This window comes from Monodon monoceros, unplaced genomic scaffold (genome assembly GCF_005190385.1).
Source record: "Monodon monoceros isolate NGI ecotype Baffin Bay Population unplaced genomic scaffold, NGI_Narwhal_1 Super_Scaffold_21, whole genome shotgun sequence".
Lineage (NCBI taxonomy): Eukaryota > Metazoa > Chordata > Mammalia > Artiodactyla > Monodontidae > Monodon > Monodon monoceros.
This window is the reverse complement of record NW_021703778.1, coordinates 56626462-56640457: the sequence shown is the minus strand read 5'-3', so window position 1 is coordinate 56640457 and position 13996 is coordinate 56626462. Positions and strand designations below refer to the sequence as shown.

General features: G+C 39.9%; 1 protein-coding gene across 1 annotated transcript in view; it reads left to right on the top strand.

Annotated features, from left to right (window-relative positions):
• The window catches only part of ONECUT1 (one cut homeobox 1), a 35422-nt gene extending 30268 nt beyond the window's left edge, over positions 1 to 5154 (top strand). The window contains exon 2 of the mRNA XM_029237923.1: positions 508 to 5154. Within this exon, the coding sequence (XP_029093756.1) occupies positions 508 to 800 (293 nt within the window). The 3' untranslated portion in view covers positions 801 to 5154. The remainder of the gene's footprint in view (positions 1 to 507) is intronic.
• Positions 5155 to 13996: the final 8842 nt, after the last annotated feature.

Sequence of the window (13996 nt, the reverse complement as noted above, 5' to 3'; positions counted from 1 at the left end):
TAGTATTCTACTAGCAGCAGACCGTAAATCCTTTGAGGGCTACAACCACGTCTAGGTGATAAAACTTTGCATTTGTAAAGCACTTTAGTTAACAGTATCTTTTACATATTATTTCATATATGCTTAGCACACCCAGCAAGGTAGATGTTCTTATATCCACTTTACAGATAGTGATATAAAAATTCGAACAATAAGTTCATTTGTCTAAAACCCAACATTCTGCAGATGAGAAATCGAGGCCCAGGTGTCAGTTAATTGATTTACCACCAACAAAATACAGATACTCATCAAAGCCAGGACCCATGCCCAGGACTCACAGAACTCCACCTTCTTCTCACTCTCCATGCTTTTGGTACACTTCCCTCGCAGCCCACGATGGTGCTAAAGTCAGAGGTCAGCAGACAGAACGTGGCCATGAGGAGTGCCTAACAGATTTTATGGGCTGTGCCTTTCTACTCTCGATTCTCCCAGGCAGTCTCTTCTAACACCCCCTGTGCTTCTTTGCAGCATGCAAAAGGAAAGAGCAAGAACACGGGAAAGATAGAGGCAACACACCCAAAAAGCCCAGGCTGGTCTTCACAGATGTCCAGCGTCGAACTCTACACGCAATATTCAAGGAAAATAAGCGTCCATCCAAAGAATTGCAAATCACCATTTCCCAGCAGCTGGGGTTGGAGCTGAGCACCGTCAGCAACTTCTTCATGAACGCAAGGAGGAGGAGTCTGGACAAGTGGCAGGACGAGGGCAGCTCCAATTCGGGCAACTCATCTTCTTCATCAAGCACTTGTACCAAAGCATGAAGGAATAACCACGAACTGAAACCTCGGTGGAAAAGCTTTAAAAGAAAAAAAAAAATTTTTAAAGATCAGGACCTCAAGATAGCAGGTTTATACTTAGAAATATTTGAAGAAAAAAAAAAGTGTTATTTATAGTCCAAAGAAACCAAAGACTTAGCTCACCTGCATTCGGACTTTGTTTGGAGACACACACTTCAGCCAGGTGATGACTTGGCAAGAAAAATTACTAGCGGGAAGACACCACTGGATCTTACAGCTTTAGTCCATGATCATCCTCACTGTGCTTGGCTGTTTCGTGGTTTGGAGCATAGTGATTTTGAGCCATTGAGTGGACGTCTTTAAGATCAGACTTTCTCATCCACTCCACTGCGCCACGAAGGTGTATGGTGTCTCAGTACTGTGTGTGGGTATGTGCATGAATATACACACATACACACACACACCACCACCACCTCCACCACCACCACCATCACCACCACCATCTCCACCACCACCAGTGGTTAGGGACTTAGGCAGGGCTGGTCTTCAGGAAGGGTTGTGCTGTAGGAGTGCAACCAACATAGTGTGGGGTTGTCTGAGTTCATTGGCTTAGGAGTGTGGTTTTGCTCGTCTAGCCTAGTGTTTGAACCTGCAGGCCCGCGACCTAAATGCAGATTCAAACTCAGCAAAGAAATTTGAATGACACCTAAACCAGTGCATTCTCTTTGTTTGTTAAGGACTGTTCAGATATTTTTTAAGAAATGAAACAAGAGTCCATCCATTAAAAAACAAAATCACCTAGGTACCAAAGAACACAATATTATAGTGCAGGTATTTTATTGCAATGATTTTAATAACCAAAGCTATTTTTACACAAGATACTATGTAAAGTTATACGTATGAACTGATCTAGCTGTAATACACATACCACGTAGAATCATGACTATTATTTATGACTCTTGAAGCATTTGAAATATTACTTTGCAGAACTGGCAAGAAAGAATGTAGCTTCAGGGAAGCAATATCAGAACAGAGAGGTCAATGCAGTATACATATACATCCAGATGGCACCCTCCCTTTCGGGATCCATAAATGTCACTTAAGTAAACATATAGACATGATTCCATGGTCTGTTCATAGCTGAGAAAACCTAGGGATTCTTCTGAAGTAGGACTGATTTGTAAACTTAGAAAACTAAGTTTAACAGGACAGGTAACTAAATTAGAAAATTCGTTCAAAGTAATGCTCTTTAGTAAAAGGCCACTGAATAAAGGACCCCGTACTTAGGTTAATTCGACTTAAGTTTGCTTTATGCATTTGACACCAAATACCTGTTTAAAATACTTTACAAACACACAAAATAAGCAGACCAACATTATTATTAAAATGAACAATGCAGTTCATTATATCCTGAAAATATAATCAACTGATTTTATCGCCAACCCCAGACATTTTGTGACTTGGACACCAGTAAAAATAGCAAGTGCAACAGAGAAATGGTGGAACTGCATAGAAAAAGCAAGAGTTCTAGTGGAAGACAAGACCTTGGGTTCCATAGGTATTAAGCTATTTATTTCACTAAGCATAGCCTCTAAAGAATACTACATTCTTTCTTGCTACTACATTAAGCTGGAAATTTTATAACATAGATTCCACTCTCTAACAGGGACAGATTAAAAACTAGACCTGAACTTACAAATACAAAATTTTAAATTTCTATTTTTCCAAATCACTTAACCAGGGCTATAGAAATCAAGGCAAAAAAAAATAATAATAATAATAGTAGTACAGTTGTTCTGGTAGTACCCAAGTGAATTGCTTGATTCCCAGGAAAATTCTCTCTGGATTCAGTTGAACTGTAACTCTTGTAAGTAGATGCCTTTTGTACTAATAGGTAAAGAATTGGGTACTCTTAATCACCACACCTAACTAGAAATATAAAATTAAATATTATCTCAACAGTAAGCTGTTTATTGAGATTTGTTAAAATGCTAAAGAAAAAATTAAACTATTTTGACACAAAACCTAACTCTTTAGGATCAAATCTCAGCATCTTGTCCAGGTCTAGAAGCAGCAGGCACCTGGAGAGATGAGGCTAAACCCACAATCCATCTGTGTCTCCTTCATGTCTGCTGTGGGATGAGAAAAGGAAACCAAGACATACTTCTCCTTTGATGAAATAGTGCATTTGCCTTGACACATTTTGTCTTAGTATTATTTTTAATCTCGCCCCAAATTCCATCTTTAAATTTTCCCTTCTAAATATGGCACAATTATAGTTCAGCTATTAAAAGAGATCATTTAAATGGCCACCCTTCGAGATTTGCTAAAAATGTAATCTTGTCAATGACATAAATGAAAAAGAAAAAAACTGATGAACTTTTTCTCTCTCTCCAGGAAAGGAAGGGGCCAGGGTACAGCTGTATAATGTATTTATCATGTAGGAGGGAGGAAAGCCTTATTTATTTAAAACATGAGCATTTTAAATGCAGGGAAATTCAAGTTGTGTCTACACACAATCTTACCAAATTCAATACCCCAGGAAAAACAAAAGTTGAATTCAGACAACCATGTCTTTTGCTTTGTTTTTCCTATATAACCCCCTCAGATTAATCTGTGATTTACATTTTCAACCAATTATTTTGGTACTGTGTAGACACAGTCTCAAAGAATATTGCTACATTTTTAATATTCCCACCATAATGTTTTTTTTTTTTGGCTGCGCCTCCCAGAATTCAGGATCTTAGTTCCCCAACCAGGGATCAAACCCGTGCCCCCTGCAGTGGAAGCATGGAGTCCTAACCACTGGACCACCAGGGAAGTCCCCATAATGTTTTTTTTTCTTTTTGAAAAATAACCAGTGATCCTATTTGCTAACACCAAAGATAATTTTCATACCAGCATTGGATTTGCACCCATTATGCAATTTCAGGGCCTAGAGATATATTTTCTCATAAACAGATGCACAAATCAGAGCCTGAAAAGCAGTTTTTTTTACTTGACTGTTTAAGCATACCCACAACCTTTGCTTTTTAGAAATCCTAGTGGACAAGCTCAGCTTCTCACAAGCAATACATGTATTACATCATGTATGAGTGACTCTTTATTGCTTCTGACTTGGCACATAGAAAATGCTTCTATTCTTGTTTAGTCTAGCGTTAATTTATGACTCAGGTTTCTTCACCTACCACACTCTACAGAGCAGATCCCGTGCCATTTGTTCATGCATCGTTTCTCAATCCTTTAGCAAAATTCACCTAAAAAGATATCTCACTCTTTTCTTTGTATGCGTGTTTATTCCAAAACTGCACTCCAAATAACACATTTTGGGTTTTTTTGGTAGAATGGAAGTTAGACTGGTTTGGGCCATAAATCATTCAGGTCCTCTCATGACCGGAAGCTTCCCTGAAAGGGGGCCAAGAGAAAGAGTGGGAGGTGTGATGTCTGGACATTCCAAAAGCCCAGACATCAGTAAATGTTCAGGTAAAAGGATTCTGTGTGTCAGACACTGAGTATTCCAGTTCCTGGGTGAAGCTGGAACAGACCCCCAAACCCAAAGAAAATGTGTGGGGAAATTTAGAAGTTCTAACTGAACATGTCACTCACTCTGCCCCTCAAAAGCATAATTTTCCAGGAAAAAAAGTAAAATCTCTGTGCTGTTTTTGGATTCATGCCACTCCCATTGCTACCCCAGGTGAACGACCGGTCTTTGCAGGTTAAATGCAAACTTTGCTATACCAAAGAGTCCTAGGACATTTTCACATGAGCTATAAAGGCATTTTCCCTAAGAAAGGTTCTCCCTTCTTTGTACATAAAGGATGAAAACTATGCATTTAGCAAACAAAGAGAAAGCACTTCTCCCTTTCCTATCTATTTGTTTAGGGTGCGTTCAAACACCAGAGGCCGTTTTGAGATGCGACTGGCTTTCTGGATTATTCTTGTGGTGTGGTTAGCTTTACAGTACATTTGGTAACTATTTCCTGAATAGTAAGGACAAAGAAGCAGAAGGTAAGAAATAGCTACTTCCATGTGTATTAAAAAAAAAAAAAAAGTGTAAAGATCTACTATTTATAGTGTGAACCAAAGACGCTACCTCACTCGATTTCCATTGGTGATTTTAATCACATTGATGATACCAAAGAATACCAAAGATATTTTCATGCACGGCCTTGGTCTGCGGAGGGAACTCCGCCCCTTCTCCTCCCCCGCCTCTTCTCCCCACCTCACTCTTCACTCAGTGTGTAATCTTGTCTTCATTCTTAATGATAATAATACGATAATGATAACAACAACGTTAGGAGATACTACTCTTATTACTGGTAGCTCTACTTGTAAATCTCTAGGCAAACATGTTGCAACCTTTGTAAACTCCTAGGACGAGTGCCTTGCTTGAACCAAAGTGTTAAACCGCTGTTGACCTCTCTCACCTTATACTCTTTGAATACCTCAGCCTCTTAGAAAGGCCACTAATGAAAAAAAAAAAAAAAGGAATAATTATTCACCGTGGTGCTTTTTCCGTGCAACCATGCAATGAAACTTTCTTTGATACCAAAGGATGACTTTTTTTCCCCCCAATTTCTTGCTGATAGACCAAAGCTCCTCCTCCTTGCTCCCTCTCAGAGTTCCCCCCACTTCACCGAGTCCCTTCGCCAGGCAGGCCGTGCATCACTTTTACCAATTCCTCCAAATACCTCATAGTAAGAAAGTTTTAGGGTTATGTTGTATAGAGAGTCTATGTGATAAGGCAGAACTCACTAGTTTGATAACTGTTAAGGTTACTTTTAAAAAAACTTTATAATTCTTATTTATTTTGTAGTTTGTATGTTGGGGATGTCCCCCACCCCCCACTTCGGTTTGGGGTTTATTTTCTCAGAAGAACTGCTCTGTTGCTCAAGGAAGACTTAATTTCTGGAAATGTTCCCCAGGTGGGTTAAGGGTTGTGTAAAAATGCAAGAATGGAATAAGAAATGATTTTCATTTTGATGGTTACTTATGAAGTTTTGTGTTTCGTAGTAAATTTGTTTCCACAGGGTAAAAAAAGTATGTATAATCTCTTTTTTGTGAAACTGGTTCCTATTTTTCTCTATAATGTGCTGTGATTTTTTTTTAATTTAAATTACACTTTATATGAGCTTATTTAATCACTGCATTAATTTATGACTGTGTTGTTTTTAAAATGTATATAGTAGAATGGAAATGGCCAAAGCTTTACGTTACAATCTTTTTGTTCTTGATGCTAAGATAAGCTGAAGGCAAGAGCTTCTCTTAACTGCAGGGTGTATGTTTAGCTTTTCTTAGCAGGTACTTCAATGTGTGTTGTGAACACTGCCAGGCTCCCCCCTCAAAATTTTGTACATGCCAAAATGGGTGTTTCGAGGTAGTCTTTTTTTTTTTGTCACTTAGAGAGAAGAAAGGCATTATTCTTGTTCTTCCTTTAATTTATTAAGTTTTTTTTTTTTTTTTAAGAAAAGATTACTTTGCAGGTTAGACCTGAAATTCCAAAGAATTTAAGACTTGTTTAATGTTTCAAAGCACCGGCATTTGTGAGAAACTTTGCTACTTTTTTTTTTTTTAACCATTCCGCCGGGTGTGAGAAGTAAAAAGTGTAAAAACCCAAAGAGACAAGCTAACTTGAATTTGGAAATCCTCTTAAGTTTCACCAAGTTTCTGAACTGCTTCAAGGCAGGGGACAGGGCATGGAGACACAGTTCCTTTCACAGAGCCAAGAGAGTATCACAGTTCCATACCATACAGAGAAAGTCAAGCGTAAGGGGCAGCTGACCTGGCCCCAGCCTGTCTAGCCACCCCACGGAAGAAGCAAAACACGATTGCTGAGCCCCAATTAGCAATCAAGTTTAAGAAAGATGTTTCAAAGCTATGTATTCGTCCCCACGTTTTTTTCTTGGAATCTACTACCCACAATTACTCCCTTCTCACCCCAAACCACCTCCCCACAACCAGAATTAGAAGAATTCTCAAATGTCAGAGTCCCAGGGCTGAATGAACTTCAGACTTATTTCAGTTCTCACTCTTCATCTTCCCACTAGTTTTCTTGTCCACACTAAAGATGGTCCCTGCCCCAGGCCCCCTTAATTGAGGCTGTTCAGATAGATACTTGGCCCTGCTTCAGATCAGCACACATGAAGAATTCTCAGCTGACTAGGGCATCCTCAGAACACCCGGTGCCCACTATTTCGTTTTGTTTTGCTAAAATAAGTTGCTTCAACTACATGGCATAAATCCATAGATGTAAATACTTTTTCTCCCAATACAAGAATTTTACCTTATTTTCTTTTGCAGGGGTGTTTGGGGTGGGGAAGGTAAGGGAGGGTTTAGACTTTGGGTCAAATGTTACATTTTCTTAGAAACATTTTTATACTCGTTATGTATTTTAATAGGGCAATAAATCTGCTCTGAGTTGCAGGATCATTCAGTGCTCTGTTGGTAAGCATTGATTAATTACTTGTTTTTAATACAAATGCTGTGCAGTGAATTATAGAAAGCCCAGGAAAATGGTTGAGGGAGTAGACTTTTACCATCAGCAATGAAACGCTGAACAGAGTTATATTCACAAGGTCGTATTTTCTGTTTCTGTGTGAGTCTCGATTTTTTCAGGGTATGTTCTGCATTTATTACATAATCATTGTGGGTTCATTTTACATTTGCCGTCTAAACCAAATGACAAGTATTTTTTAACAAAATAAACTTTAAAACATTGTCTTCCACTTGCTTCGGTAGTTGTCTTCATATCTCCCTGTGTTTCCTGTCCCGTCTGAAGTCAGCCCATCTGTCACTCACTTAGACCTGTCCTTTCCCCCTCTTCTATTTTCAGTACCTTTGACCTTAGCTATTGTTTGAGTGTGACTCAGTTTCCCTGTTCAAGTTAGCTTGATGGTTTATTATGTAAGGAGGGTGCCTAAGACAATCATCAGGTAAAAAAAAAAAAAAAAAAAAAATTAAATTAAAAAAAAGATCAGTAGAGTAGAAAATCTTCCAAGAGCAGAGGGAGTTCTTCCTTAGCAATGAAAAAAAGAAAAAAAAAGGTAAATACATAATTAAATAATAATTTTAAAACCTAACCATGAGGGGCTTAGAAGATTTTTGATAAAAGACAAATGTTGCTGTCATTTTCTTTGTCAATTAGAAAGCAGTGGTAGTTGCTACGTTGCATCTACATTTCAGACTAAATGATTATTGTACCCAGTTATGGTTGTTTGCTGATATTTTGTCTCTCTTTCTCTCTGTCCAATGCTTCTTCTGTATTTTTGTGTGTAGCAACAAAAAGTGTAATGAATTAGGCGTTATTCTGGTTTATGAGTATCTCCTGTGCCGCATTAAGGTTTCTTTCATTTGTTTTAAGCTTCGCTACTCTTCTCACTTTATGCCGTGCAATATCATCAGCTGTGTTTGCTATAAGCAAAAAAGGAAAAAAGAAAAAAAAGCAAGTGATGTTGCCATCATGCTTTTCAGTGTTAAAATGTTTCAGCATTTATGTAGTCACCAAAATGTAGTAAATAAAATGTTGGATTTTCCAGCACTTTAAATTTAGACAATTCTTGCCTTCTTTTGTTTTTATTCTCTCTGCAATCCTAAGTGAGTGGCTTGTGGGTTTTCTTTGGAGGAAGGGTGAAGTTAAGAGGACAACAGGCTTGAGAACTCAAGCCAGTGCCGTGATTTAAAGAAAGATTAATTAAGGGGGAAAAACAGAAAGAGGTGTTCTCTAGTGGAGCTGGAGGACGTTTTTAAATGGAAGCGGGACGTTCTATTTATAGATGTTAGCCATTTATATTAACCTGATTGACCCTCGGAAGAAATGAAAATTATTATTAGAGAGGATGGCCTTTAAAATCCTGTCCAATAAAATAACTTGCGCATGTGTGTGTTGTATGTGTGTGGAGCTAGGAGAGGGCTGAGAAATTAGGACCCTCTTGTATTTTAATAGAGTATATACTGACTGAGTAAGAGGCCTGGCTCAGGGAAAAGAGAAACTGGGTTTGGAATTCCTGCTATACTGATTACTAGCTATGTGACTTTGGGCAAATAATTTAATTATTTAACATCCCTAAATCTCAGTTTCCTCATCTGTAAAATGGGGATAAATATCTATATTACAGGGTTGCTGTGAGAATTAGAAATTTGAAGTGAGTTAAGGTTAGCACAGTGTCTGGCATATGACAGATCTTCAATAAATCTTAGCTATTTGTATTATTTTTGGTAAATATCTTAAAATGCAGATTTTTTCCAATTTAAGAAAAACACTACTTTCTAAGTCAGGTTTTTTCATTTTTTAATTATAAGAGCAGGGCTACTTGATTGACATAATCCCAGTAATTCCATCATATTCTCCAAAGGTAGGTGGGGAAAGCTGTAGAATGAAATGTGAATGTGGCCCCTCTCAAGTGGTCCAGTGGGTTGACCCTGAAGAGGTCTCCATCTTAATGTCTATGTACCAGGACACTAGAAAGGAAAAAAGAATTATCTGTTGGGTGGAAGTTTTTGAAGGGCAGGTGACTTTGAGCCTTACAAAGGACAGGGAGACTTCTGCAGGCATCCCAAACACCATCCCCTAAAGGCTTCAGCTGTAGAGTCCATAAGAGAGTGGAGTTAATTTGGGTAGATTTAGGAAGCGCCACAGGGAGGACCTAGGGGGATTAAAAGTCCCTGAAGAAGGGTTATAAGTAAAGCCCAGGGGAGGGAAGCCAGAAGAAACATGGAAGTCTCCAGATGGGGTCAGTATTTCTCTTCTGTTTCACTGAAGCGCTGAAAATAGTCTGTGTACATACTGCTTGCAGATGGCAAACAAATATTTATAACTTTTAATTTATTTCAATTCCTTCCAGAGCAGTTTTTCCTCTCTCTCCCCTCCTGGGCAGGGTCCTCACTTCCAGTGATTACACTTGTGAAGAGTATGATGCACTCAGTAAATGGGTTCACAGGCATGAAGGAGGTGATGGGAGAGAATGTGCCTTGTTCTTTTCTCAGGTGTTTAAACTTTACCCAACCTCCAACCCTCTGACATGTTACTGAAACCGTGGGTAATCTTTAGTCAAATCGTTTCACCTGCCTTCACTAATCAAGGTCATTTCAATTGTTGCTACAAAAGACTTTCGTGTCCTCTAGGGGCCGGTAGCCTAAACAGTAAGATGTTTGCCTGAGTTGTTTTCCAGCTGTGTCTAGTTCAAGCTGAGCTGGTGAAGACTGGATAGGACCACTGACCCTCCAACTGGGTATGCAAGGGCGTCCGCTCAGTGACCTTTTGACATCAGAGAGCCGAAAACTCCACCTTCAGATCATGCCAAGCACCTCCATTCATGAAGGTGCCGAGCCCTGTAGTTTAGTTAACGCCTATGCAGAACCACAGTTCCCACACCTTTTTCCAATCACCTCTTCCCATGCTACCCAAGCCTCAGACCGCCCTGCTTCTTTATTCTTTATCCCATAAATACCACAAGCCCCCTGCTTTCAGGGAAGTGGGTCTGAAATTTGCTTTCCGGTCTCCTAGCTTGGCTGTCTTGTGAGTAAAACCCTCTCTTTGCTGCAAACTTTGGCATCTCAGCCCGTCAGGCAAACCAAACTTGGGTTCAGCAACAGAACCACAAGAAGTTTCCACTACCAGGTCATTCACTTTGCTCCACTTGAATTTTAGTCAGGTTGCTGTGGTCAGGACCACAGTGTTTATTACATCAGCCAGTTCCTTAGAAAACGTTAAGCGGGAGTATTTTTGCCTTTGGTGTCTTCTTTAAGGTTTTTTGATTTGGAGTCGGGGGAAGGGATTAGGTCTCAAAAGCCACCTCTCAAAAAAAAAAAAAGAAGAGGGGATTCCCAGGTGGCGCAGTGGTTGAGAGTCCGCCTGCCGATGTAGGGAACATGGGTTCGTGCCCCGGTCCGGGAAGATCCCACATGCCACGGAGCGGCTGGGCCCGTGAGCCATGGCTGCTGAGCCTGCGCGTTCGGAGCCTGTAAAAAGAAAAAAAGCCATCTTTCCAAGACAGCAAGAATTTTGGTCATAGGTTATGGCATCTTTTTTTAACCAGCAGCCTAAGAAAACAGCTTTTGAAACCAACACCTGGGGAGTGACATCAGCAAGATGCCCAAATAAGAAGTTCCTCACTCATATCCCCTCTTCAACAATAACAATTTGGCATCCATCCATGGAAAAAAGTGCCTTTGTGGGAGCTGTGGGATCCAGCACCATACACCAAGGAACCTGGGTGGAGTCTCGCCCACCTGTGCATTGGGTAATAGACATACAGACTTCGGTTGCAGCCGCGGACCCTCAATGGACTGTGAGCTGGCTGCACACCCTCTTGGCTGTGGTCTAGGAGCCCCTGGAGAACACTGTCTTAGGCAGTTACCCATGGACAAGAGAGCTTTTGCTGAAGTCCAGGAGTCCAGCAGAGAAGTTCCAGCACAACATTAGAGCAAAAATAAATGAGATTGGATGCATTGGGGAAGGTAAGAGGAACAGTTTGACTTTAGTGCATCACCCAAAGCAGCAAAGCTCAGGGCCAAGAGATTCCTTCTTGGCCTGTGATTTCTTCCACAGGGGAAAATGAGAGTATGTGAGTGAGCACCCATTTTCCCCAGCTGTGCAGGATGCTGCCAAAGAGGTCCATTTCTCTCTCACTCCATCCAGAGAACAGAATTGTGAGCTCACAACTGGTGTAGGAAGTGGCAGGAAGAGTGGCAGATAGGACTCTCAGTGGGCATTAAAATGGTGCAGACCCTACTAACTACATCACAGACTCCATCAAGAAGCTCACCCATGATCTACTGGGGATGTCTTGCAGACAGATAGATCCCCTCCAACTGGCCATGGGCACCCCCAGCTTATTAAGGAAAAAATGGCTAAAAACTTACCAAACCTGGGGAGAGATTTAGACATCCCAAGTTCATGGAGCTCATAAGTCCCCAAACAAACTCAAAGAGCTCTTCTCTAGGACAAATTGTAATAAAACTGTCAAAAATCAAAGACAAATAGAGCACCTTAAAATAGCAAGAGAAAAGCTTGTAACTTACAAGGGAACCACCAGAAGGCTATCAGCGGATTTCTCCACAGAAACAGGTCAGGAGAGAATAAAATGATATATTCAAAGTGCTGAAAGAAAAAAATATATCAATCAAGAATACACTATCCAGCCAAGTCATCCTTCATAAATGAAGCAGCGATAAAGACTTTTCCGGACAAACAAAAACTAAGGGAGTTCATTACCACTAGACCTGCCTTATAAGAAATGCTGAAAGGCATTCTTCTAGCTGAAATGAAAGGATGCTACTTAGTAATGCGAAAACATATGAAAATATACAACACACCAATAAAGGTAAGTATATATTCAAATTCAGAATACTAAATATATTATATGGTGGTGGGTTAACCAATTACCTCTAGTATAAAGGTTAAAGGATGAAAGTATTAGAAATAACTTACCTATAATAATTTATTAATGAATACACAATATAAAAAGAGGTAAATTGTGACATCAGAAACATAAAAGAGGGGAAGTAAAAAGATAGAGTTTTTGTATGCACTCAAAGTTAAGTTGTTATCAGCTTAAAATAGACCATTATGTTGATAAAATGTTTTACATAAGCCTCATGGTAGCCACAAAGCAAAAACCAACAGTAGATACACAAAAGATAAAGAGAAGGGAATCAAAGCATACCACTATAGAAAATCATCAATTCACAAAGGAAGGAAGGGACTTCCCTAGTGGCACAGTGGTTAAGAATCTGCCTGCCAATGCAGGGGACACGGGTTCGAGCCCTGGTCCAGGAAGATCCCACGTGCCGCCGAGCAACTAAGCCCACGCGCCACAACTACTAAACCTGTGCTCTAGCCCGCATGCCACAACTACTGAAGCCCACATGTCTAGAGCCCGTGCTCCACAACAAGAGAAGCCACTTCAACGAGAAGCCCACGCACTGGAATGAAGAGTAGCCCCTGCTCGCCACAACTAGAGAAAGTCCGTGCGCAGCAATGAAGACCCAACACAACCAAAAATTAAAATTAAAAAAAAAGTTAAATAAGTAAATTTTAAAAAAACAAAGGAAGGGAGAAAAAGAGGAGGAAAGGAACAGGGAACTACAAAATAGCCAGAAAAAATTAGATGGCATTTGTAAGTCCTTACTTTCAATAATTACTCTAATGTAAACGGATTAAATTCTCAAATCATAAGGCACAGAGTGGCTGAACGGATTTAAAAAAAAAAAAAAAAGACCTAACTATATGCTGCCTACAAAAGATTCATTCCAGCTTTAAGGAAACACATCGGCTCAAATTGAAGAAATGGAAAAAAATATCTCCACGCAAGTTGGAACCAAAAGAGAGCAGGGCTACACTTACATCAGAGAAAATAGACTTTAACTCAAAAGCTGTAAGAGACAAAGAAGGTCGTTAACTCAAAAGCTGTAACAAGAGACAAAGAAAGTCATTGTATGATAAAGGGTCAACTCATTAAGAGGATATAATCATAAATATACATGCACTCAAGATCAGAGCACCTAAATATATTAATCCAATACTAACACATCTGAAGGGAGAATTAGAAATCAATATAATAATTGCTGGGAACTTCAATACCTCACCGTCAAGAATTTGATAAACTCTGTGAAACAGTCCGGCTGGTTATGTAAAACCTTCTGTTATTTTGTGGCCCAATCAATTGTCCTAATCAAGGTTTATCTTCTCCCCAAAACACATGGCTCTCCACTGTAGTTAGGATAAAATTCATATTCTTAACATTCATGTTGTTCACCATAGCCTATAAGTAAGGTAACCATAAAATTTATCATCTAGACCCTATGCCAGGCAAACCAGGACACACAGTCACTTAAGATCCTGTGTGGTGGGCCCCTTAATGACCTACTAAACATCATGCCATCTTCCCCAGGCTTTCCCTCCCAGCCCCAGCCTGCTTAGACTTTGAAGGTAATTCCTTTTGTCTGCAATGCTGTCCCTCCCTTTATCATGCAGAATTGCTCACTGATCTTCACAGCCCGGAGCCTCATCCTTTAAGTCTCTTAAACATTTTTTCCTCGTGACCAACTAGCTGAAATAGTTGGTTCTCTCCCTCTCATTCTCTCGCACAGCCTCTTGCCCCTTATCTCCATGACTCTTTTCTTAATTTTTATTCATGTATCTATTTGCCTGCTTTTGTCCACTCCCTCTTCCAGCACACACACACACACACACACACACACACACACACACACACACACAC